This window comes from Eptatretus burgeri, chromosome 1 (genome assembly GCF_056783735.1).
Source record: "Eptatretus burgeri isolate ZD-2024b chromosome 1, Ebu_testis_v1, whole genome shotgun sequence".
In the NCBI taxonomy this organism is placed as follows: Eukaryota; Metazoa; Chordata; class Myxini; order Myxiniformes; family Myxinidae; genus Eptatretus; species Eptatretus burgeri.
In genome coordinates, this window is record NC_140961.1 from 61,601,251 (window position 1) to 61,628,974 (window position 27,724).

The 27,724-nt window shown below is 38.8% G+C and overlaps 1 protein-coding gene and 1 long non-coding RNA gene across 4 annotated transcripts in view; one reads left to right on the forward strand and one right to left on the reverse strand.

Annotated features, from left to right (window-relative positions):
• Positions 1–27,431, reverse strand: part of LOC147034587 (uncharacterized) — a 79,926-nt gene extending 52,495 nt beyond the window's left edge. Inside the window, exons 1-2 of the long non-coding RNA XR_015059347.1 lie at positions 27,362–27,431; positions 25,242–25,315 (exon numbers count right to left, since the gene is read on the reverse strand). This is a non-coding gene — a long non-coding RNA (uncharacterized LOC147034587). The remainder of the gene's footprint in view (positions 1–25,241; positions 25,316–27,361) is intronic.
• On the forward strand, positions 6,415–26,376 carry LOC147034588 (uncharacterized). Of its 3 annotated transcripts, none has more exons than XR_015059341.1 (5): positions 6,415–8,860; positions 14,302–14,376; positions 19,660–19,925; positions 20,160–22,406; positions 26,241–26,376. XR_015059341.1 is itself a non-coding variant. In XM_085885717.1 (5 exons), exons 1-4 carry the CDS (start codon positions 8,665–8,667, stop codon positions 20,190–20,192), a joined length of 570 nt encoding a protein of 189 aa, XP_085741843.1. In that variant the 5' UTR covers positions 6,415–8,664; the 3' UTR covers positions 20,193–20,207; positions 26,241–26,376. The 3 variants fall into 3 exon arrangements, 1 of the variants encoding a protein (XP_085741843.1); XM_085885717.1 differs by having other exon boundaries at positions 20,160–20,207; XR_015059345.1 differs by lacking the exon at positions 14,302–14,376 and adding an exon at positions 19,437–19,501 and having other exon boundaries at positions 6,418–8,860.
• Positions 27,432–27,724: the final 293 nt, after the last annotated feature.

Consider the following 27,724-nt stretch of genomic DNA (forward strand, 5'->3'; position numbering starts at 1 on the left):
GGTAGAAATACTCTGTTCTAAATGAACAAAGACCTGTGAAGAAGCAAGTGTCATTGATGAATTGTATTGATCAGACCTGTACTAATTTTAACGTTTCAATAACGGAACTTTCACACTTGCTTGTAAATACAAAGTAGTAGGTTGGTAAGCCTGGTGTTGGCTTAACAGTTTTGGTGGCTGCTTAAGATTTTAGCATCTTGAAGCCGTGCTGTTGAAATAACACAGGGTGGGTTGACTCGGCTTTTCATCCTTCCGACGTCGGCAAAATGAGTACCAGCTTACTGGAAACAGAGGCACTGCATCAGCGGCACATCCACCCTTCCATAAAAAATGATGTAACCAGCAGCCAAAGGGTGCATACGAAACAAGAAGTACATTGATTGTGTGACGTGAAATGTGTTCTCTTCAGCCCATCACACGCTAGCTGACGCAATGCAACAAGATTGTCTGCAACAGTTTAGTCTGTGAAAGCCTTTAATAATTGTGCAGTGAGCAGCGGTTGGTGTCCTAAAAATTGAACATGATCAACATTTACTACGAGTTGTCAGCAACAATCATGCATTGTTGTGCAGTGTGCAGGGGTCTACGACATCACCGACGTGGCTCACTGTATTGAACAATTAAACTTCAGCTTTCAGTGATGTGTGTGTGTGTGTGTGTGTGTGTGTGTGTGTGTGTGTGTGTGTGTGTGTGTGTGTGTGTGTGTGTGTGTGTGTGTGTGTGTGTTCGCGCGCATGCACTAGCACACACACAATTGTGGGTGTATGTGTAATTGGGTTTGTCGTGTTTTCTCCTCTCTCAACATGGATTGACACGCTCCACTGGCTCATTAGAGAGTGTCGAATGCATCCTCTGGAAGTTAGCATAAGAGCACTTATCTTCTGCAGCAAGTTCCACGAATAAGTTTGTTGAATGCTCCCAGAGCCGGCCTTCTCTCAACGGAGAACTTTGCCCATAGCCTCTCTGTTTTCCTGGGACATGTTCGGCGACGGACCAGCACTAATGCCAAAGCAGCGGTGCTCAGAGCTTACACCCTTCACATCCTCTCCCTGCATTTCTTCTTCATTGCCATTTTGTTTTCTGACAAGAGTGCCATCGACAGTTGTGTAATATGTGGAAGTCTACGACCAAACGAGATTGTACAAGATTTGTCACCAATGGTCTTGTTGTGCCACATTGGCGAACATTAGCTCGCGTGCAGCGGACTTTACAAAGTAGATGGAGAAAATAAATATCAAGGATCTCCATGCAAAGAGACATGCCTCTTCCCTGCAGATTTTAAAGTTGGTGGTGCATCCCCATCTCATGTCATTACCCATTCTTGCTGACAATCTTTCTTACCCCCATTAACCCATCCTTACCTCACTCTCTTACTTGCAGGCTGTAGTGTTTCCTCCTTCTCCTATTTTTCTCCTCTATTTCTATTCCTTCATTCCCCTGCTTTTTGTGTCCAAGAGTTGCCTGGTTGCCTTATTTTCAGTTAATATCCTCCTTCATTCTTCCTTGAGCCTCAAATTTGTGCAAAAATAAGATGCCGTCTTGGTGGTACAGAAAGAGAAAATAAGAGAAAAAGAGAGAACACACAGAAAACATGATTAAACAAGAGTTCAGAGAACACTACCCCATGCAGTCGTGTGATAAATATAATAATAATCATAATAATAATAATAATAATAACAATATTATAACAAGAGTAAAAATCGAATACAGCAAGAACATTGGCGGGGTGGACAGGTTGTGTCTACAAACGGCAAATTTGATTGGTTGTGATAGCTTAAAATACCATAATAATTTGTCCAAGTACTGCCAAACGGAAGGCTTTTTGAAAGTGCTAATGAGGTGACTTGTGTTCTCCAGTGTTCAAGAATATCAAATTCAGAGCCAAAATACTGTTGAAATACAGGTTCCTCTTCCGATTCATGTTCAAAATTTAACAATCAATTGAAATAAAGTTGTTCCTTGATCATAAACTAGCATTTTAGACACAGACGGACAGACAGACAGACAAACAGACGTGAACCAATTGCTTGACCCCAGTTTTCGCTTTGCATATGCGGGGTCGCATATAATGTCACAATCCAACAACTGACATGGAAGTTGAACTGGGTTGGACACATAGCAAGAAGAACGTAGAACCCAATCGAGAACAAGAACAACCACATGGCAACCAGAGAAGGCCCCAAGATTAGATAGATGGACGGATGAAAATGGTTAATTAACTGGAATACAATCCTATCAAATTGCAGAGACTAGAAAAAAATGGACCAAGTTGAGGGAGGCCTTCATCCTGTTGTGAACTAACTAGGCTGATCAAGTCAAGTGATGTGATGACTGAAGCTTGCAAACAGAACAGCACGATTGCAAAAATTTATTTTGTTAAGAGGGAAAAAAAGGATTCAAAGGACGTGGATGCTCTTGAAAAAGCTGCCACAATAGCTTGGAAAATCATATTCCATTCTTCCTCTTTCACATGCCACACATTGGTCCTGGATTGCATCATTGCCAGGGAGTGAAGCAGTGCAGCTGAGACAGTCTCCTGTAGGATAGAACAAGAATTTCTGTCGTTCGTTGAAGATGCCAGCAATATTTATCCAGCTCTGCAAAAGACACCATGGGATCTATCACAACCACCAACTAATAATGCTGGCAGTCGGGACACCCATCTTAACGTCCATCAAAGGGAGGACACTCTGTGATACAATGCCTTGTTTATATAGCACCAATATGACAGGTTATAGTCAGTAATGGAATCAAACCCAGATTAGAGAGCCACAAGGTATGTGTACTCCAGCTCTACATCCTGCTGGATCTGATTGATACCACAATGCAACATAATATTATAATAATTTTCCCTGGTAATGGCATAAAGAGAATGGGGGGTGGGAGGAGATCCACCACCATAAGTGAGGAAGTACAACTACATAGTAGGGCTTCCCCTGAAAAATTACAATGATGGTGGTTGTAGAGGGTGGGGGTGGGATGAAGAGATGACTACCATTTGACACTGCAACAATCGGCAACTCTCTGCGAGGACACCATGGGATCTTTATAGCATCCCCCAGCAATCAATGCTGGAAAACGACTCCCAGCTTAACATCCCACCGGACAGACTTGCACTCACTCATTGACATGCCTGCGAAGCGCCAGCTCAAGTTTATAGTTGGATCGGGAATCGAACCTAGACGAGATGGTTTCAACACGAGGATGCAACCGATGAAGTATCCTGCCTGCCCCTTCGAAAAGGCGTGCCTTTTTGTACTTGTACGATGGTCCAAATTCCAAATTCCTTGATGAGATTGGTCTGGAAAAATTGACACTGACAGTTTGAAACGTCCATTGAAACGTTGTCATAGCTCCGGACATCGTGCTGTGGTTTGTTGAACCTGAAATGGTTACACACCAGACCAGCTGCGCACACAGCCTTTTTGCACAGCTTCTTACATTCCGGACGTTTTGTGTAAAATTCATGCATATGATCATGTGGTCGTGTATTCAGCCATTTCCAGTTATTTTCACAACCTTATGTGTCGGTGTTTGCAAACAGACAAGACCTACTCCAACAATCATTGTGATTGAGGGACGGAGTCAACGATCAAGTGTCGTGGCCCATCGTCGACTTCATATAGGTCTACACTTCATTGAGAGTCTAGGAGACATCAGCAATGGAGGAGATTCTTTCTTTTGTGTATAAATGTTTTTGTATCTCCAGACATTTAGAGAATGTGCTGTTCATGCTCAAATAATTTTCACCCTCTCCCCTCCATCCCCATGATATGTATTCCTTTCCCATTGCAAGGAGCTGTGACCTTGGGACCTGGTGCAGCACAAATGGCCGCACGGCTGCACACATCGCCACGAGGAGCGAAGCCTGGAAGTGGAGAGAGACTCTGCAGGGAGGAGGAAATGGAGTGAAGGCAAAGCGGGGAGCCGAGGCCCCGTGCTTGGCAACCGTCGTGCCTCATTGCTTTGGAATGCGCAGACCGGCGCCAACTCCCCCACTTTCCATTCCTTCTTATCCTCCTTCTCCTTCGATCACCACCGCAACCTCTCCTCCTTCAAACTACCCGTCCCTCTTCACGATGCAGTGATCTTTGGAAAGGCACTCTCTCCCTGCGGAGCCATTTCGTTTGTTCTTTTGCCGTTGAGCCCGAGTGAAGGTCTCCACGAATGTAGAAGTAATTTGGGCTCCGCGAGGTGGCGGGAAGGAAAGGTCCCGAATTCCTGCACCGCCTGTGATCGGCAGATCCGTTTTGAAAACCCACGTGGTGCATTCAGTGCGGCGCTAAAAGGGTTTGCTTCGGGTCGCCTTGATAACTTCCAGCTGTACTTACTTTGGCAGCTTTACTTGGCTCACTCGAGCCGGGACGATTGTGTGTGTGCTGGCGATGTCATAATCGTGTGTGCAGTGCTGGAGACGACAGCGTGCAGGCTGTTTATTAAATTTGTACGGTCTAGCCAACCATGACTGATATGCTTCCCCAGGTGCGTCTGCTTTCACTGTGTCCGACTTGGTGGCATTGTGAGGAAGACAAAGTAATCTCATAGGAATTAGAAAAATCCCAAGAGCATTTCATTCCTGTCCATGGCTCCAAGGGTCGCACAACACAGCAGGACCGTTTTATCCGATGAGCAAAACGGGCAGTTGCCCAGGGCTCACCGCCATCAGGGAGCACCGTGCACGAGAGAGAGAGAGAGAGAGAGAGAGAGAGAGAGATAGAGAGATATAGAGAGGTATAGAGAGGTATAGAGAGGTATAGAGAGGTATAGAGAGGTATAGAGATGTATAGAGATGTATAGAGATGTATAGAGATGTATAGAGATGTATAGAGATGTATAGAGATGTATGGAGATGTATGGAGATGTATAGAGATGTATAGAGATGTATAGAGATGTATAGAGATGTATAGAGATGTATAGAGATGTATAGAGATGTATAGAGATGTATAGAGATGTATAGAGATGTATAGAGATGTATAGAGATGTATAGAGATGTATAGAGATGTATAGAGATGTATAGAGATGTATAGAGATGTATAGAGATGTATAGAGATGTATAGAGATGTATAGAGATGTATAGAGATGTATAGAGATGTATAGAGATGTATAGAGATGTATAGAGATGTATAGAGATGTATAGAGATGTATAGAGATGTATAGAGATGTATAGAGATGTATAGAGATGTATAGAGATGTATAGAGATGTATAGAGATGTATAGAGATGTATAGAGATGTATAGAGATGTATAGAGATGTATAGAGATGTATAGAGATGTATAGAGATGTATAGAGATGTATAGAGATGTATAGAGATGTATAGAGATGTATAGAGATGTATAGAGATGTATAGAGATGTATAGAGATGTATAGAGATGTATAGAGATGTATAGAGATGTATAGAGATGTATAGAGATGTATAGAGATGTATAGAGATGTATAGAGATGTATAGAGATGTATAGAGATGTATAGAGATGTATAGAGATGTATAGAGATGTATAGAGATGTATAGAGATGTATAGAGATGTATAGAGATGTATAGAGATGTATAGAGATGTATAGAGATGTATAGAGATGTATAGAGATGTATAGAGATGTATAGAGATGTATAGAGATGTATAGAGATGTATAGAGATGTATAGAGATGTATAGAGATGTATAGAGATGTATAGAGATGTATAGAGATGTATAGAGATGTATAGAGATGTATAGAGATGTATAGAGATGTATAGAGATGTATAGAGATGTATAGAGATGTATAGAGATGTATAGAGATGTATAGAGATGTATAGAGATGTATAGAGATGTATAGAGATGTATAGAGATGTATAGAGATGTATAGAGATGTATAGAGATGTATAGAGATGTATAGAGATGTATAGAGATGTATAGAGATGTATAGAGATGTATAGAGAGAGAGAGAGAGAGAGAGAGAGAGAGAGAGAGAGAGAGAGAGAGAGAGAGAGAGAGAGAGAGAGAGAGAGAGAGAGAGAGAGAGAGAGAGAGAGAGAGAGAGAGAGAGAGAGAGAGAGAGAGAGAGAGAGAGAGAGAGAGAGAGAGAGAGAGAGAGAGAGAGAGAGAGAGAGAGAGAGAGAGAGAGAGAGAGAGAGAGAGAGAGAGAGAGAGAGAGACAGACAGGAGTGCTCACCTGATAAAATTTAAATCGATCATCAACTTTGTTGATTCCTTCTGTTTCAGCACATCATCGTTTTGTTTATTTTCAATATATATATATATATATATATATATATATATATATATATATATATATATATATATATATATATATATATATATATATATATATATATATATATATATATATATATATATATATATATATATATATATATATTGTTTTTTAATATCGAACGAGTTGAATTGGCAAATGTTTTCACCCCTTACTGAAATTTGCAGCATATGCTTCCTTTTAAAAATTAGTTCATAATAAATATTGGTGCAATGTTTGTTGGCAAGGGTTATATCGCATGGTTTGCCATTGCCTTCCTTGCATTATTTATTCATGCTCTATCCTTTTAAATGCAAAACGTCAAGCAAGGAAGCAGTGCGTACCATAAAATAGTCTTTGACATCAATCGGTCCGTGGTTCAAGCCTTCACAATAATGACTAAGAACCACTGACCTCCCAGACACAGAGCCTATGCTCTAACCATGAGACCACCGAGTCCAGTCAATAACTAGAGGGGGAGCAGTCAGTAGAGTGCAAAACCTCTGCCGCCAATACTGCGAGGTCACTCAAGTCTGATATCCTATTCATTCAATTTGACGTCAACAGTGCTCACAGAGTTATAGTTCGCAACTTTCCCTTTTACTTTTAACTTTTACATACTCAATTCATTCGTCATAACTAGGTTCCTTGAGACAGAAATTGATTTTACGTGGGTATATCCACCTGAAGTTCCAAAATCAGCCGCAATTATAATTTTGGCATGTTTTTTTGTTGGAAATCACTTATAACATGTAGAAAAGCAAAAAAAAAAAAAAAAAAAAAAAATCGAAATTGTTGAAAAAATTTGAAATTTTTTTTTTCTCTAACAATTTTTTTTTTTGGGGGGGGGGGGTTGGATATCACTTAAACCATGTAGAAATGCAAAAAAAAAATTCAAATATTTTTTCAAATTGGCCGCCATGGCGGCCATATTGGATTTTGGACCAAGTCCAAAATCTAGTGGCATGATCCTTGGACCAGACCTAATCCCTCCACCAAGTTTCGTCAAAATCCGTCAAGGAGTTTTTTCGTAATACTGTTCAAAAACAAACAAACAAACAAATAAAAACCAATGTCACCTGCAGGTGACCCGTATCTAGCCAAAAGGTGACCACGTGTGACTTCTTCAAGGTCACACTGAGGTGAACAGAGCTGCTATCCACCAGGAGCGACTCCTTGAGGAATATCTGCCTACGAGAGATTCCGATGAGAATCGTTCTACAGAGTAACCATGAAAAATATGCGTTTGCCACATAACGTCACCAAATGACGTCATAATGTCTCAAGCTTGACATATCTCGAAAGCACTCATCGAGGTGTTCAATTTGAGGTATTACACGATATGGTACCTAAGATTTCAAAATTTGACCTTGGGGTCAAAAACTTTCGACCTCCAGCGCTAACCATGAAGGTCAAGGCCGATCGCCACCAAAAATTAATCAGCTGAGCACCAGATAATGAACTATATTCCCTTGAAGTTTGAAGACGATCCGATCAAAATTACTCAAAAAATAAGGGTTTCGTCGACTCTCCTGATTTGCGACAAAGTGACCTTGACCTTTGACCTTGACCTTGACAATTTTATGCGCTGAAAGGGACCTCTATAGGACTCTAATATGCGAAGTTACAAAAATTTCCAATTATAACTATGTGATTGATACGTGATTACAGACAAACAAAAAAAACAAACAAAAAAACAAGCTGACTCACATATCTTACAAAAACTTCGTTTTCGCAAGATAACAAACAAACAGAAAGGGGTGAAAACAGTAACCTCCATCCATCTTCGATGGCGGAGGTTAATAAACCCATTTTTCAAAATTATCCATTTTTTGTTTCCTTAATTTTTTTGTCCAAAATACATTTAGTTTATCAAATTGCTTGGTATTTTCTTAAAAGCAAGGGTAAGCAATGCATGCTCACTAGTTTATAGTTTATATTTCACAGAGGGCCCACCAGTGCCACTGAACCACAAGGCTTACCTGTGCCGTAGTGCAGCACTGAACCACAGCTGTAAACAGTAAAAGTTATGCTTAATTGTTTTTATTACTGCACCCCTTGTTGAGTGGGGGGGGAGGAGGGGGCAGGACACAAAATAAAATCCAAGTAAACGAATGTAGGAGCCATATATTACATACATTTGGCAGGGAGAGAGGGGAAGGGGTTAAATTGTGAAAATTGAAAAAATAAAAAGAAGAGAATGGCAGAGAAGGAAAGGTGTGAGAGAGAGTTGGAGAGAGAATGGGTAGAAAAGTGTAAAAGGAGAAAAATTTGGGAGAAGACAAGTGTAATTATGGAAAGTAAGAAAAGGGAATGCATGGACAAAAGGGAATGCATGGACAAAAGGGAATGCAAGGGAGTGTGAAAAGGAGGGATGGGAGTGAAATTCCATACTTTTTGAGTGTGTGATATCTCGATAGATCCGAGAGTAATAAAGATAATGAGATGCACTAAAAACGGTAAATCTCGTTTGACCGATATTGCCTCAAACACCAGCAATTCAACCTTTACTGCAGGTAGTGCTAATTACAAGTTCACACCCAAACCACAAGCAACTAAACAAGGAAATTGGACGCAGAGGGAGGAGGCCAATGGAACAACATGCCTGTGCTTCCTTCACACACCAATCAATTCAGGTCAGTGTATCAGTCTAATCTAGTCTATGATATAAACCCAAACTTTACGATGTACCCGATTTCAAGGGAAAGTGAGAAGTGAGAGGAGGAGGGGAGGGGGAGAGGAAGTTAGAGTTTGGAGGAGAACAGTGTGACAAGCACAGGGACATCAACAGGGTGTTTTATGGTTGAAGAAGAGTTGTCGAGTGTGCAATGAACAAACGACGACAGCATATTCACATTTAAATGAGACATCCCCCCCCCCTCAACTACATCACAATTACTACACATGTACACAATCACTCATTCATAACTAAGCTGCTTACCAGTCCTGCCAATGTCCATGTATCCCAAATTATTCTAGATGCCTATCTAATTCCACTTTAAATCTATCTAATGTTTCTGTCATGACTACATTTCCAAGGAGACTGACTATTCCATGCATTAACTACTCTCTCAGTGAAAGACCCACTTATTACTCCCACTCTCGGTGTCCTCTTCTGTTGTAGACATTAAAGATCCCAACGTGTCTCAAACTGTCGAGTAAAAGGCTATCTCCCCTGATTCTGTCACTGTCCATTCTGAGCTGAAAAATTTCTACATTTATTTTGTCTATACCCTTCATTATCTTAAACATCTCTATAAGATCCCCTTATATAATCACCTCCTTTCTAATGTATAAAGTCCTCTCTCATTCAGCCGCTCCACATAGCTTCGAGTAACCAGACCAGGAATCAATCTAGTTGCTCGGCCCTGAACCTTCTCAATGGCAGCTTATATATAATATCCATCCTTAGAAGTGGCGACCAAAACTGCATGCAAGATTCTAGGCGAAACTATCTCTTTTGATTTACATTTTATCCCCCTGCAAATACAACCTGTGACCCTATTACGTTTTCCAAAATCTGCACGACACTGTTCTTTCACTTACGACCTAAAGCGAGCTGTTAGGGTTGGACCATTCAGCTACCAATATGACATACCACTGTAGATTTTCATTATTAACTAACGAGTGGTGTCATTAATCGCATGTGTGTTTAGATTTACTCGGCTGGAATTCTTATCAATATTTCAAGCATCCTACGAGGGGGGGGGGGGGGGAGATCGGCGTCCTTAAAAAAAACCCTAAGATACGATGGATAATCACTCTGCTGAGCCCTCCTAGTAGTAAGAAAGCTTATTGGCAAATGTGTGAGGAGGAATTAAAGTTGCTCCAGATTCATATGGAAAAAAAAGCACAGGGAAATGTTCAAAGGAAATCATTAGCCATGCCAACAGAAACAGAGAATCCAGGGTTTATGAAAATGAGTGCAAGCGATTTAAATATAAATCATTCAGTTTGCAACAAATGAAACCGTTATATATTTTGAAAATCGGTCCTAGTTTTATTGAGACCTTGAAGTGGAAGTCATACATCTTGGGACAGCATTGTCGTTTTCTATGGATTGTCTTTTGTATGCAACTGGGTGATTGGTGAAAGACATCCGTCTTTCTGCTACTTATTAGTGTGGGTTCAATTCCCAAGGCTGCTCATTCTCACAAACTTGCTCTTACTAAACATCCCACATTTTGACTTGGGGGCTTGTCCACAAAAATACACTGGTTTATGGGGATTCTTTTGTCTTCCAGGTGAAGGAAATAATGGGATGCAGAAATTCTCGCCACTGCAGACGGCAGCTGTTCATTGAAGCACAATTCACACTTGATTCGTTGAAACTTCGATATTTGTCCAACAAATTTGACATGCTGGGATGTTTCATAGTGACGATTTTATTTATTTTCTCAAAAATACATCGCTTGTGATACACTGATTGTGGTCAATATCATTGATGCAGCCAAATTTATCAGAGGTGCAGGTACTCTGGAATAACAGTTTTACGCTCTATTTCTTCCCTTTGCTTCACTGCCATACTTCACTCATACTTTGGACACCTCTTAAGTTGATATCTGACTTGTAATTGGGAATTATTTTGAGTTTTGTCTTCTTGGATGCATGCCATAACCTGCATGAAATGGAACACGAGTCCATATTACTCAGAGTCCATAATACTCGAACCTTCTTGGTTTACCCACGTTATTTTAATGGCATTCTTCAGTGTATAAGTTTGCATGCGAATAAATATGTATCGAAATTTCCCATTCCTCTTCATTTTAATTGCTTATATGCAGGTCTCCATGTAATCAGGTTTATTTTACTAATGTTAATCAACTTTCAAGTCACCTGATTGGCTGGCAAGATAGCCTAGAGTTATGCAGACTGTACTTGCCCCCAAGCTGTCTCGACTTGGTTTGAATCTCAGCTCAGCTATAAATTCTCATCCTATTGTTTTGCATTCAGTGTGAGGCATCAATGTGTGTGCCATCCTTTGGATGGACATTAAACAGGATGTCCAATCTGCCAGCATTAGTTGGTGGATGTTAAAGATTCCAAGCTGTCCTCAATGAAGAGTAGACGAGCTATAATCGCCGGCACCCTGAACAAATTCCTGCTCTAACCTACAGGGGCACTGCATCAATGGCACAGCTGGACCCCAGGCAAATGATGTTACCCTCAGCTATGTGCTGATTACAAAATAAGTCATTTGATATTTATCCCATGCAAGCAAAGCAAAAAGTGTGGTTAAGCAATTGGTTTATGTCTGTCTGTCCGTTTGTCTGTCTCATCACTTTATGATCGAGGAACAACTTATTTAAATTGAATGTTATATTTTGAACACAAAGCGGAACATGAATAAGAAGACATATCTGTCATGTTAATGTACCTTGCTTTAGAATTCTTGCCGACCCTACATGCGCAAGGAGGAGTGAGATAATATTTTTACTCTGCCTGTCTGACAGTCAAACAAAATGGAAAATAATTCCAAACAGAAAACGTGGTTTTTAAGGAGGTCATAATGGACACACGCAACAGGCATGAAGAACTAATGAATCGTGTTTGATGGAGTGGTGTTATAGACGCTGGGTAAAATGGTGGTAAAATCTATATAATAAAATTATATTGCTCTTACACCTCCATTGTGTGACCCTTAGTCCTCCTGTTAAGTTGAGCTGAGATTGGGTAAGTTACAATCGAATGTATCGTGGTCAGACAGACAAACACCAAATTGCATATTTTAGTATGATACACGTCTTTAAATCTCTTTAAACATTTACTAAAATTAAATTATTTATTTGAACACTATGTAAATCGCCTTCATAATACTTCCAAGAACATCCAGTTTTGCATGGGTGTGTTCAGTTACCAGGTTTCTTGTAGAACGCTCGCCAAGTGACTTCAGCACTCAAACAAGCACTCCATTAGAAACTGTTGATAAGGAATGGCTGGCTTGGCAAATGGCTGGCCCACCCCTACGGGCCCGTACTAGTTTTATTAAAATTGAAGTAACACTGTGTGGTATATCATGTTTTATGCACTCTTTAGTTGAGAGCTCTGATAACTGATGTTTATACTGATGACAATAGGTGGCTGTCCCGCTGATACAAAAACCCTCTGTAGGTTAGGTTAGGAATTTGGAATTTGCCCAGGGTGCTGGCAATAGCTTCACGAAGGACACCTTGAGATATTTAACATCCACCAATGAATGCCGGCAGATGAGATGCCCAGTTGAACATCCATCCGGGGGACAGCAAACACATTGATGAAGCTACCTTCTTGGGAAACAGCAGGGTGACAATAATTTATCTCTTGGGTGAGATTTGAATCCAGGTTCGAAAACTTAGTGGTGTGTACACAAAAAAAGTGTGCATACTTTGAGGCTATCCTGCCATCCCTTTTTAGCTTGCCTGTTCGAAGAACAGAGAGCTATAGCGATACCCCCGGCATGAGCGTGAGCTTGAAAATGTTAAAATTTATGGTGCAAGTTATTTTTTCCTTTCTAATGTTTTTATCTACCACACTATTTTTTATACGCCCGATATATATATATATATATATATATATATATATATATATATATATATATATATATATATATATATATATATATATATATATATCGGGGCGTATTATGTCGTCCATCTGTCTGTCTGTCTGACCGTCCGTCCGTTCCTGTCCGCACTCTTACTCCCAAAGTTTTTAACTTTCACGTTCCATATTTGGTACATAGGCACAGACTCTGGAGTCGGTGTCATGAAAATACATTCGACATCTAAAGTGGTTGCCATGGCAACCAGGATGCTCTTTTCCATCCGTTCCTTTCCGCACTCTAACTCCCAAAGTATTCAACTTTCACGTTTCATATTTGGTACATAGGTACAGACTGTGGAGACGGTGTGTCACGACATACATTCGTCATCTAAAGAGGTTGCCATGGCAACCAGGATGCTGTTTTTCATGTAGTAGCACAATTCTGTTTATACCTTCTTGTTCGGTCGTATATTATGCTCATTTGCACTCTTGTTACTAAATACAATATACAAGTACATATATTGCTTTACAATTATTTGGATCAGACTTCACTGCAATGCTTTATAAAAAATATTAATTATTAGACGAGTCTTTTAAAAACGATAAATGTATAAACAGGTGAGCATTGGGTGGCTTTGACATTTGACACCAACTCTGGTTGCTAGGTTGTAACCAAGCTACACCTTCCCACTAATGCCAAGTCCTGGTCCTCAAAATAACCTGTCAGTCAGCGATTTTGGGCCTGGATAAAGTCATCAGTATAGCATAAAGTCATCATAAGATAAAGATAAAGTCATCAGAGATTGTGACACACAGACATGCACTAAGCTGTTTTACGCAGACTGCACCTACCCTGCAAAAGACCTGATGCAAGTTCACGAAAGATCCCACCGGTCGCTTTATCTTGTAAAATACTCGAAAAGCAAATCAAAGGATGCTACAAGTGTAGCATCAGCCTTTGTTACAAAGTCCCCAGCATAATGCTCCGAGGTAAGAACTGAATATTGACTCGCCTTTAAAAAAAGAACTTCAGGCTTTGTTGAATAAACCATACACACCGATAACTTACTGCAATATTCTTTTGAAATGCATAACAGGATACATGGGTTTTTGCAACTCTCAAGAACTTCACAAGTGTTGAACCTATTAGTATAAGAAGAAAAAACATGTTGCATAATTAGGAAAAACATGGAAAACATGTTGAATAATTGCCCTGCTTTCAACAACTTATTTCATTTCATCAGTATTAACTTCCTTAAAATGAGACTCTGGGAGGGATAGAGGAAAATAGGGTGGCTTCCAAATATATTGAAATATCTCATTAATGGAAAAATATTTATGAGAAAGAATCACTTTCAAATTTGCATTCGCATATAAACGAGCAAACGCATAATAAATTACACTCTTGCTCGCCCTATTAATTACTGAATAGGCAGTTAATGGCCCTTTTGATTAAAGTCGTGGGTAAATTTCAGTGTTTGCAGTTGTGGCATTTTTTTTGTTGTTGCTGTTAAGATAGCTCTCCCTGTCTTTCTTACCTGCCCTCTGATCTTAGCAATTGTTGAGATGTCAATGGATGAGGTAGCCGTCAAGATCTTTGAAATCTCCTCCCCTGGCATCAATATTCCAGGTATTTTGGAACATGTCTCGGGCTCCAGCATGCGATGATTTGTTCTTTCCAGAAAGCAGTACTGAATCGATCACGTATTTTGGAAATGTAAACAGGCAAGAAGGTTCCTTGTTGACATAACGACCCCCTTCAAAGCAGCATTCTCTATGATGCAACACCCTGCCTGCTTCAACAAAATTCAGAGGTAAGTAGTGAACTGTATATCTGTGTACAGTGTATCATGTGAACAAGTGGTGTACTGTGTATCATATATCGACGGCCAAAGTCAAAGTCAAGTCGGTTATCTCTGAGATATGCTGTCAGTCCCCTAACATAGCTGCATAAACTCTAATTTACTATCTCTTTAGCTATGCTACACTGCAAAATGTAATTTTCTGCAGTCACTGCTGCATCAATTTATGCATAACTTTTAATCTTACATCAATTCGGCATTTCTTTACGAATTATGAGTAACTGGAGCAGGTGGCATCTTAAAACGATAGATGCTGTTTACATGCTTGTTCATGTCTCAGGCAGCCTTCACCATGTTGGGGTCATATAAAACGTCAAATTACTCCACCCCAACTGACACAATACAAAATATACATAATAATCTGACAATTCTAATCCACGTCACATTATTTTATATAATGATTTCAACGTTTTTAGTCTTTTCTTCCACCAGCTTCTCTTCTGAACTGTTCTCAGCATCGTGAACTTGGCCTTGACTTCAGCATTTGATGCTAAATGCCTTCTCTTGAGGTTTTTTTTTCATAATGTGAAACAGATAGGTCATATGAATTTAAATGGGGGTCGGGGAGTGCAAGGGAGAAGGTTTAGCATTGGAAGGGAGTGGGTGGGAGTGGGGGATGGTGGAAGGGATGAGAAAAACTCCTTACCTACAGAACTCCAACAAATCAGGATGTTTTGATTTGCATGAGGAACTTCATTGTCAAGAACAAGGATTGATTAATGAAGTGAATTTATTTGGTTCATATATATATATATATATATATATATATATATATATATATATATATATATATATATATATATATATATATATATATATATATAAACAAACATACAAACACACACACTGTATATACTGTATAGCTATTTGATGATCAGATTGAGAAATATGAAATATATTTACTTAATGATTAATAAGATAATTATCACTATGATTTTTACTCAACAAGAAAGCTGGGGATAATTAATGCAGAACAGTGATCAAGAATGATGGAAGGAAGTAAGGGTAAGTACCTATGTTATGTCTTCCATTGGAGGGCTGCCAATGGGGTAATCTACCGAAGCCAGTTCATCGCAGTTGATTGGAACAAATGGTTCCAAATGCTGAACTTTGTTGAGGGCGCATTAAATGAATCAATCACGAGTGAGTTTGTCAGGGCTAAAAGGCAAGTGAAGATAATGAACTAGTCTTGGTTTTAGGTCAATGGCACATGTGAAAGTCCCATTTCCCATGCTTTGGGATCAAACATGAAGTAATCTGCAGAACGTAAAACAAATTTACTGGAAAAGAAAATTTATGAGAGAAATTAATGAACATTGATATTCCTATCATCATCATCATCATCATCATCATCATCATCATCATCATCATCATCATCATCATCATCATCATGTTGTGCCTTCTTTGATTTGAAGGAAGGCTGTCATGAATTACTTTTGGAGCATTATTTATCCAAGAGGCCTCGTAATTGCAGTGGGTCTGAAGACCCATGACAATAAGTCAATGCAGTAATGAAGAACCTGGACAGAGTGCTGGCAATCACTCACCTAATCTTTGTTGAAAGACACCAAGGGATATTTCACATTCACCAGCAATTAATGCTCATAGACAGGTCCCAAACTCAATGTCTAACAGAGTGATGGGACACTCATTGATACATATGCCTACCTCTGAAGCACCAGTCAAACAGTTTATAGCCAAAACTGGAATCAGAAGCAGAGAAGACAGCTCAGAGGCAACTCCGCTACCTCTGCACCATCATGTGGGACGTGAATGATATACAACTGAATGTATTCTTTTAAAATCAATGAGAGCTGATTGTGCAACGATGCTATAATTGTGGTAATAACCTTTAATCATGTGTGGTTTTTGAGGTGGTGTCCTCATGTAAAGATTGCCTTTCAGATCTATAAGTTGATAATCTCAAAGCAATAATAATGGACATTAGCAACCATTCTGGCTACAAAGAATGCGAGTATAATCATCTATGGAGTATAATTGGGCTGCATGTTGTAGAACTCTGCTTTGGCATCAGACATTGTTTTTAGAAATTGAAGAGAGCTTCAGCAGACACAAATGCTGGGTGGAATGCTCGTGAAGGTGGATGTTTCTCAAAGATGACCACGCATTAATTACCCTCATTACCTCCACCACCAAAGGTGGATGGAGGTTATATATTCACCCCTGTCTATCTGTCTGTGAGCAGGATATCTCAAAAAGTTATGGATGGATTCAGACGAAACTTGGTGAACAGATTGGGTATTTGACAAGGACAAATTTAATCGATTTTGGTGAAAATCCAGATCTGAATACGAGAAATTTCAAAGTGATTCTGGACAATTGAGACATATGATCAAAAACGAGATATAGCACGATATTTCAAAACGTTGTGGACATGTTAGATTGTTAAAACAAAACTAGGTGGATGAAGTGGATAGGTGACAAGAACAAGCTGATTAGATTTTGCTTCAGGATGCAGATCCAGCCTATCAAGGGGATACTTAAGGTAAACTGTTATTCCTGATGGAGGTATGCATCCGAATGAATGCAGTTCGAATTACCCTCACTAAATGAGAGGGTATTGCATTTGGGTCCATTTGTTTGTCTGTTTGTCTGTCGGTCTATTTGTTTGTCCGCACAGAACTTTTTGTGTTTTTCTCTGAAACCGCTTATCAAATTGAGACGAAATTTTCATCATTGGTGCGACTGCTAACGTAGAATGTTGTAATAATAATTATAATGTCATAAGTCACGTGGCATGGCAGCCATATTGGAAAAACGGGAAAAAATTGGAATTCCGTATCTATGAAACCACACCAAGGAAAAAATTGAAACTTGGCACATCGCAAGTACTCCTCATGGGGAATAAGTCTTATTTTTAATAATGTCATAGGGCCCCTCATTATCACGTCATAATTGCATATGCAGAACGTCACATCTGATCAGTATGAAAATTTTTGAGGGTCATCTAGGGATAAAAATGGTCCACAGAAAAAAAAGTTCATGATGTCAGTCACGTGATTTGGCAGCCATATTGGTAAAAAAAAAAACCTTCAAAAATCTTCTCTGAAGTGGCTGAACAAATCGAGGTGAAACTTTACACGTATGACCGCCTGCTCATGAGGAACGAAATGTTCACAAATATGATATCATAAGTCACATTTTGCAGCAAAATTGGATTTACCCTCAAACCTATAAAAAACATACACCACTTGAAAGAAGTCCTGGCGAGGGTTCGCAATCTTTAATTGTTCTTTTTCTTGTTGTTGTTGCTGTTGTCATTGCGATAAAAGACTTTGGTATGGGACAACAGCAGTTTGATTTGGAGAATGCTGTGTTGATCAGTGGAATGTTGTTGTAACATCAATTAAATGATGGTATGGGAGGATATATCAAGCCTTTCTCTTCATTATTGAGTTTGGAACCTCTTTTTGCTGAAATAATGTTAAAACTAGAACGGCATTTGGTAGAGTGCAAACCTCTGCCAGATTGAACAGTCTGATAGGCTGGATCCTCATCTGGATCTAAATCAAAATCTAATCAGCTTGTTCTTGTTATCAACCCAACTCATCCACTAAGTTTCATCCAAATCCGCTCATAACTTTTTGAGATATCATGCTATATATCATTTTTGGCCCTATTTCTTAATTGTGAAGAATCACTTGAAATATTCGTGTATTCAGATCCAAAACCAGGTCTTCACCAAAATCTAATCAAATCGGCTTTGTCACACACCCAACCTGTCTTCCAAATCTGCCCATAACTTTTTGAGATATCCTGCTCATAAACAGATAGGCAAACAGACAAACAGGGGTGAAATCATAACCTCCATCCACTTTCAGTGTCAGAGGTAACCAGATCCAAGTTCCATCTCTCTATTTGCATGGAAGAATCCTGAGACAGATATCATTGCATTATTCAATTTTACCATTCATTTAAATAACAGCCATGATTTGTGGATAAGTGATGTTATGTTCAGTAATTCTGCTGTAAAAATACTCGACAAACATCAATTCACTACATTGTTTAATTACAATTTGGTGACTTGTTTTGGAGCACAGAAAAGTCACAGTTGTTGCAGATAAGTACCTCATCATGGCAACCAAATATCATAAAGGCAAGGCCTAAAGAAGGCACATTTGCCACAGAGCTGGGAATAGTCCGTGGGCTTATGTAACATTTTCTGGATTTGTCATTTTTTGGGGTAGATTCGTGGCACCCATGTCTAAACACATCTAGAAACTTCACTGGTTTAGAAAAAAAATTAACAGTTTTCCCATTAACATTTAGGGCCCCCATTTTGAATTTCAAAATGGCCACCGCCGAAAATCTTCTTTTAAAAATAATATTGCAAATTAACCATAACTATTCATTCAAATGTCATACAATATTTATTTTATTTTATCTAAACTCATATAAAGGGGAAAAAGATTCAATAGAAGCAAACCAAGAGCACTAGAAATACTCTAAATATTGGAAAAAATTCAAGATGGCCACCTGATTTCAGGGGTTTTCTATGTAAAATCCCATTACTTTTGAACCAATAGACATAAGAAGGTGTTTTTGGTGTCTAATCATATGTTTTGGCACAGGAGGATTCCAATAATAACAACATATTTATGATTGGAACTCTCTTTGCCAATCCTCCAAAATATTTAACAGAAATAATATAGAGCATGTAATTAAATATACATTTATTTGGGCGGTTATACAATTATAAGATGGATAATTTTTTTTCAAAGGTATCAAAATGCTACATGTATGAATCAGGAGTGTCAATGTTACTGATTAAATATTTATAATTGTCATTGCTTCAATCATCTTCTAGATATTCGCCAATCCTTGGTGGTGTTATGTTCGTACAGCTGTCACCTTCCCCACCACATTTGCAAAGTTCGGTACAGACCACACTGTTTCCTCTGCATGAGCACCTTCTTGAACACTTTGATTTCTCACAGTTACACCTGACGAGCTGCAGCACTGAGACTGGAGCTGGTGAAACCTGAGAAAGAACAATCAGTAGCTTTTTGTCTTGCTTTCACCACCCCAAGGTCAAAGGGTCAAGAAAAGTTGGGTTCATTACCATATCCTGGTGCCAGATATTACACTGGACATGGGCACAGTGTACATGTTCAATCCATGCTCCCTGAGTCGGTGGCAGTTTGTCAACTCCTTGTTCATCTATGAGTTGCTTGAACAAAAACCATCTCAGCATCTTTGCTTGCCCAAAGTGGACTCCAACTGGAGAGAAAAGAGAGCAAAGAAACTCTTCACAACCACGAAGAACTTCTTCAGATGGCTCATCCCCTTCGCAAAGGTCAGCTAGTGCTCTCAGAATGGTGGGGCATGCCTTCAGGAAAGTTGTAAAGCACCCCTTCTTTCCCTTCCCTTGGATATGTCCTGTCGTATCACAGCCTGCACCGGAAATCAGCTGTATTTTATTTTGGTGTCAGAGACATTTGCCTCTTTGTTTTGCATGCTTGCACTATGGAATGTGAAAGAGTGCGACATGTGTTGCTGAGCTCTTTGGCACGTGTGTCTGTTGTTGCAGCTTGAGTTCCTTGTAATGTCTACCTCATCATAGCAACTCGTTCTGCAGGTACACACTGTTCTTCACAATTTGTCAATGGGTTAGTTTAAAGGTCCATGGGTTAGATTCGTGGGCTTGCCAGATAAATTTCCTGATAAGTTTTGAGCAATGAAAGATGGTCTTCATGTCTCGTCTGATAGCTAAAACATCACGTTCCTCCACAACAGTATCTATTGCTGACCGAACAATTTCCTTAAAAAGAATGATTGCAGGTTTTCTTCGTTTTGCTTCAGTAATTGTGAAGTTTGATATTTGTTGTTCTATTTTGGTGAGTAGCACTGCACGTGTAATCTGTGGGTTTGGAATGTCATGATTGTGCATAATTTGGTTGTATCCTGTTGCTACTTCATTCAAATTAAGGATGCTTCCTTGATCTATAGATTCCTGCAATTCAGCACTGAACTCGATCTCTGCAGAAATAAATTCCACTGTATTTTCTGCCTGATGTTCTCTGTTGCTGACTCTTTCTTTGGCTTGTATGTACTTGCGCCAGTTAATGATATGGCAATTTTTGTGATACTTAATGTCCTTTGAAAGAAAGTCGCCATCAGTTATGATGTTTGCCAGGTTTACTTTCCATTGTTCATTCCTGCTAACATTGACTATGTTTTCGATTGACACTCCAATCTCGACACTTAGACAAGTAATAAGGTGTTCTGTCTTCCCACTACAAATCTTCTCGTTTTGACAGAAGAAACGGTGTTCCTTTTGGAATGCAGGGTAACGAGATTCTGTTAGTGTGCTGGTAGATGCAGGAGTTGCTTGCTTTGGGGTGTTAGATGTTTGTGATGCGGGAGGGCGACCAACGACTTTGCTGTCTGACAATACACTTGATTCTTGAGATAAAACTGCTTTGTCATATCTAGCTTTGTCTCTCTCAATGTGTTGATTGTGTGTTGCTTTACCACGGCATGATTTGTGCCACACTGCATGTTGGTTGTTCAGTTCTTTTCCAGGTATGCCACTCAGTTGTTGATGCAAACGAACATACTCAGGGTTTTGATATTGAGCCCTCTTGCAAATACAGTCCAACAATGATTGGTATGATTCCAGTTCTGGTAGTCACAGATGCTCCAGTTGATGAATACCTTTAATGTCAGTGAACTTGTCTCCTTGACACAACAAGCAGATTCGAAAGTAAATGGAAGGTTCAGTTGCACGCTTCTTACATGATCGTTCTCCACAGGACGCCATGGTTAATCTGGAATCATAACCATAAGTGAAATTAACAAGTTGCCATTAATTTCAATACCTTAAGTATTTTATAGGATGGGATGTCCACTGTGCATTTTTGGTCTTCTGAAATAAAGCAGTAAGTTATTTGGTTCACAGTGGATATGCATCATATTGCAAGCATAAAATATTCGTCAGATACCAGTAATAAGTGTCACATTCATACCAATATTTCTTGACATTAACATCAAACCTGTTGATATCCATGCAAACAGAGTTCAGATGAACAGTTGTCTCAACTACAATGCATTTGGTACCCAAACTCTATTTGCACACACTTTGAATTATATGTTCAAAATAACGTTAAATACCGAAAAATCATACATATAGGGTAAAAACGGCAGCCATTTTGAAATTCAAAATGGAGGCCCTAAAAGCTAATTGAAAAACTGACACCCTTTTTTTCTGAATCAGTGAAGTTTATAGATGCGTTTAAACACGGGTGGCAATAATCTCCCCAAAATTTTGCTTTTTTTACATAAGCCCACAGACTAGAAGGCAAAGTCAATATTATCATGACTGTGAATTCCTTGCAGATATGTCATCAAAACAGCAACTACATACTCTTTTTGATTACCGAGTTATGGAAATTTTCAAGAAAGAGGAAGTGACTGCAGATGCCACAATGATAGCCTTGTCTATATTTTAGTAATTTCACACTGTTAAGGCATACCATGTTATTAAGAGAGCTCGTCAATGTGATGAAATAATGAGCAATGACCATTTATATGTGATCATTTTTGATCACATAAATGTGCATGGCTTAATGATAAAAGAGAGAACCTAAGTGCTTGAGGCTTGAGAATAAAGTGCACACAATGGCATTTGAGACATAAACGTGATAATGAGATGGCTTCATTTATATGACATCATGGTGCTACTAATCCACCTTGAATTAAAGCCAGCTATCTTGGCAGGTTTGTTCAGTTTATTATTGATGATTGTGGCTCGCCCATGGTGAGCAGCAGAATGAAGGTAACCTTTTCCTTTTCATGTTGTACAACTTGCCTTTGTTGGACAGCAATGTGATGAATACAGCAAAATGACAGTTTCTGTATTTGAATAACAGCTCAAACTTAACTAGAACGGCACTCTGGAGAGTACATACCTCCGCCAGGCTGAACAGTTTACGTTTTGTATCCCACTGATAGGTCCAGATCCAGATCCGGCCTGAACAAAAATCTAATCAGCTTGTTCTTGATACCTATCAAACTCATCTACCTAGTTTTGTCATAATCCGTCCACAATGTTTTGAGATATCATGCTATACATTGTTTTTGACCGCATCTCTCAATGGCGAAGAATCACTTAAAAAAATCGTCCTATCTGAATCCAGATTCAGATATTCACCAAAATTTATCCAATTTGTCCTTGTCATACATCCAACCAGTTCACCAAATTTCATCCGAATTTGTCTACAACTTTTTGAGATATCATGCTATATATCGTTTTTGGCCATGTCTCAATGGTGAAAAATTACTTTAACATTTGAGTATTCAGATCCAGATCTTCACCAAAATCTAATTGATTCATTCTTTTCACACATGCAAATTGTCCACTAAATTTTGTCCAAATCAGTCCACAACTTTTTGCGATATTCTGCTCACAGATAAACAAACAGACAGACAAAAATACAGGGGTGAAAACATAACCAGGTTCCATATGTATTTTGATGTAATGGAACGTGTGATAATAATGATGAATATATGATAATGTGTGAAAGCCTCGAGTAAGGAAGGCAAACATCTAAGGGTGAAGCTATAATTTACGGATCAAGAGTGAGAAAGTGAAATTGCATTGCAGGATTGACTGCCTGTGATCATGGATCTACTGATGTAGACACATGGCCAAGGTTATGGACCCACTGTTTGTGCAATTTCTAGGCTTAATGATTCAAAACCTTCGTGAAGAATGGAGCCCAGCTGATGATTTATCCAGTCAGAAGATTAGTTTGTTGCTTCCAAGTTACTGAAGTTTAGGCTTATGATTTGGAGGTTTTCTATTAAAACAAAGTCAGGCCTATTATAGGGTGTTGTACAATTAGTATTATTTATGACATCTTTGAAATATTTATTTCATGCATTCGGAATAAATGCATTACTGTTCAATAAATTATTATAATCGTTGTGAGGAAGAGCTTTATGGAATAAAATTGGTGTGTGTGTGTGTGTGTGTATGTGTGTGTGTGTGCAACAACATAAATACAACACATGTAACCCCAGGTTTGCATATCATTAGCAAAGGGTGAAAATAAGAAATGTATTCAACTATAAGATCTTCCTCTCTTATTATAAACAAATTATGTGAATAAATTAGACCAAGAAGAGTAGTTTAAAAGTACGTCAGTGTATAAATGTGCATGAACAAGATTCACATCATAAACACATCATCACAGATTATCTCAGAAGCGTGATGGGAAAAGGCCTATGGAAATTATTACCAAAAGAACAACGACAGAGAGAACAAAGGAATTAACTGGAATAAAACAATGAGGCTCATGACAATATAATGGAATGAGTGAAAGAGAGAACAAGATGATAAGCACAAAACCCCAAATATATATATATATATATATATATATATATATATATATATATATATATATATATATATATATATATATATATATATATATATATATATATATATATATATATATATATATATATATATGTATTTTTTTTAATCGTTCAAGGAGGTGAAGAAACATGTAAAATGGGGAGTTGTTAATTTGAAAAGGAAAGGTTAAATCCATAACCATCCATCCATTGGTACCATACTCTGTGCAGAGCATTGGTGCTGCCTAAGCAGTCTCCTTGGCTATTGCGCACAATCCTGGGCAGGTTGCCACTCCGACACAGGTCACCAGCATGCCGGCACTCATTTTGCTGACCGCGGAAGGATGACAGGCAGAGTAAATCCCACCTGGTATTAATTCAACAGAGAGTAGGATTTGAACTCAGAATCCTCGGATCGCAAGCCCACCACACTAACCATTGCTCCAACATCAGGCATAAATCCATAACCTGATGGTAATTTTAAATAATCTGGAGACGTGATTGTTTTAGTCAGCTTAAAACACAATGTTATTGTTCCTATTGACAAGGCAAGTAATGTCACGTGCATATGTAAGTGTAACATTCTATAATCAAACACTTTTTGTAGAGAATTAGGCTGACAGAGTGGACATTCCTACACTTGTAAAATATGTAATGATAATAAAAGACTTGATACAGCACCATTTAAATTACTCAAAAACAATAAAACCGTCAGCTCCGGATAAACACCATAAATTACCATTCGTTTACAAGATTCCTGAAATGCACAATGATGCTTGCAAGATGAGATGTTTTTTAATGCAGCTTGTAGATAATGCAGTTTGAAACCTTTGCCGATAAGGATAACCGAAGGAATGAAACTGATTTACAAAGGCTTACAAAACTACCATAAAAAGTTGAGGTATATTCTGCTTTTGAAAAATTCCAGTTTTTGGAGAACTCCAAGCCTGTAATCAATTGCATCCACAATATTAACAAGAGGGATAAAGAAGAATGTTAAAAAAACTTGTGATTTTTCCACTTTATAAACAAACATTCCCCATGACAAAATTGTGGCTATCTTTGACAAAACAGAAGATAAAGCATATACACAACAACAACAACAACAACAACAACAAAAAGATTGTAGTGGGCTGGAGAGGAAACTCTATTTCCATGCCATTTTCCAAAAATACTTAAAGGCTACTTTCCATTTGGCAAGAGGATATACTTCAGCAGTTAGTGAGGATACCCATGGGCTTGGAACTGGTACCTTTCTTCGCAATTCTTTTCCTGTGCATATACGAGCCCGATTTGGTCCAAAACACAGCAGGAATAAACTGGCATCTGCAAAAAGGTACAGAAACATCTTTTGATTCATTGATCATTTACTGAGATTAAATATAGGTTTGTGTTTGATCCGTTTTATGACCACATTCACCGAAAAGGGTATAATTGAAAAGGAAAGCAATAATCAAACTTCATTATATTTTTTGGAATTGCAAATCGATTTAAACGATTATTTTTTTACACCAACTTGTTATTTAAGTGAGGTGTTTTTGCATTTCATATTATGAATGCCTTTGGTGGAGAGAAACAATCCAATAAAGCTATTCTTGGATGTAATTTCAGGTGAGATAATCAAGTTGCATTTGACAGTGAGAGCCACCACAGACAGCCCAGAGATTACCAGTAGATTTGAACAGCTTGTGAGACACATTCAAAGCTTGGAAGCTATCGTTATCAGATAAAAACAAACATTCCTCAAAAGCCAGAAAATGACGTCAAATGGAATTCACTTATTACAATAACAACCGTAAAAAACATTATTGATGAAGCATTCAAAGAAATAGGTTGAACTATATTTCAGCAATCATTAAATGGTGCATTTGAGCATGCAGAAAATTCATTAAAATAACTTTAAATTCGTTAAAATTACTTAAAATAACATGAAGGTAATTGTACTTGACAGTTTTATATAGCAGGTCGAATCAGTGAGAAGCCAAATATAGACGTGTTTGTTAATGTATGTGCAATATGTGTGGTGCAGTTTGCAGGTAATCATCAGTAATGTGAGGTCCATATGTATGGTTTTCTACATTATATTCGCCATTTCACATTGTGTTTTTCCTTTTGGGGCTCCCTCCCGTGTATCGGGTGGGTACTTCGCTCGTGTGTGTATAATAATCCATGAAGGCAAATGTCTAAGTTAAAGCCAAACCAATGTGTAGAGTTTCATTTTTTGGATTTCTCCCTTTTTCCTTCCCCTCAGCATACTGGGTTGCGTTGGTCGTCCGACCGTGCCAGGTATTGCGAGGCCGTTTGTCCTCATCTGCTCTCGTTCTTTCTGGCTATAAAATCATCCGTGTGTGTGTGTGTGTGTGCTTGTGTGTGTGTGTGTGTCTGTGTGTGTGTGTGTGTGTGTGTGTGTGTGTGTGATGGTGCCTGTCATAGCATAAGTTAAGATCGTAGAACATATAACGGGAAAAGCCTGCTCTGTGTCTGCTTTTGAAAATTGCTTGCCTTTTGTCGCACCCCACAAATTCCTTGCTGTCCCTGCTCGACATTCCAATAAACCAAATTTCTTGTGCCACATACCATTTCCTCGCCTGATTGTAAATAAATGCTTTGTGGAGAAATGTTCCCAGTTCATTTTTGTCTTTTCCTTCATTGGTCAAGCATGGTCTGTATTCTAGCTTCGCCGAGATGTTATTCCCCAATGATCTGTTTTTATAGCCGGTACGTCCTTTGGCAGTTACGCTCGGCTGCATGTGATCCGGTAAGGTGATCTGTTTTGAGCAAGTGCGTAAAAGGTGTTCCCTGGTAATTAGATCATGTGACCAATAGGTAAACAGTATTTATTAGACAGAGGAGCCCAAGTCACGTGGTTGAGTTTTTGGCGTTCACAGTCGATGAGCAACCCATCGCATCACAAAGTTATTTGTGTGAAAATGCCTGCGATTCTGGAGAGTCTGGTGGGAACCAGAGGTATCTTCCCCCCTCCTGGTTTTCCCTGACCCCTGGGTCTGCAACAATATGTTGGACAAGGTCATTGAAAGGATCAGACCGTTCATCACATTACAATGTGTTGGATCAGGTCATTGAAAGGATCAGATCGTGCATGACATCATAACATGTTAGATCAGGTCAATATAAGATGTTACTCAATCATTCTCTTGTTATAACAATATAATATGAAAATCAATCACTCTCCTGATGACGGAGATTTGGAAATCGTGCCTCACCATTCTAAATTCCCAAAAATATGATTTACTTCAGTGAGGGTGTCGGGGGGAGTGCTGTGGGGGGATATCGCACATCATAAAAAACACTTGGGGAAGTTGACAAGTTAAAAGTTAAATCGCTACAACCTCATTTCTAAGAAAGACTCACGTAAGCAGCTTTGTTAGTGAAATATCGTTGCCGCTTTCCTTGAGGCCTAGCAAGTCGAGATGGATCTGATCCATTAATCTGAAGGAGATGCGATAAGTATAGAATGCCTTAATCATGTCGAGTTTCCTCAAAACTTTTTTCATTTTAATAGCGACTGTTTATAAATGTAATTATACATTGGACAGAATTGATTGAAACGTTTTTGGTTATAATAATGTTAACATCCGGAAGATTTGCCCCATAAAAGCCATTATAAACTGATTATACACCTCAACATGGAGTTCATGCAAGGTGCAACCCCCTCCTTTTTGGATAGAGGGAAGTGAAATCGTTCCAATCTCCATCGTGTGAACCTGAGTCCTT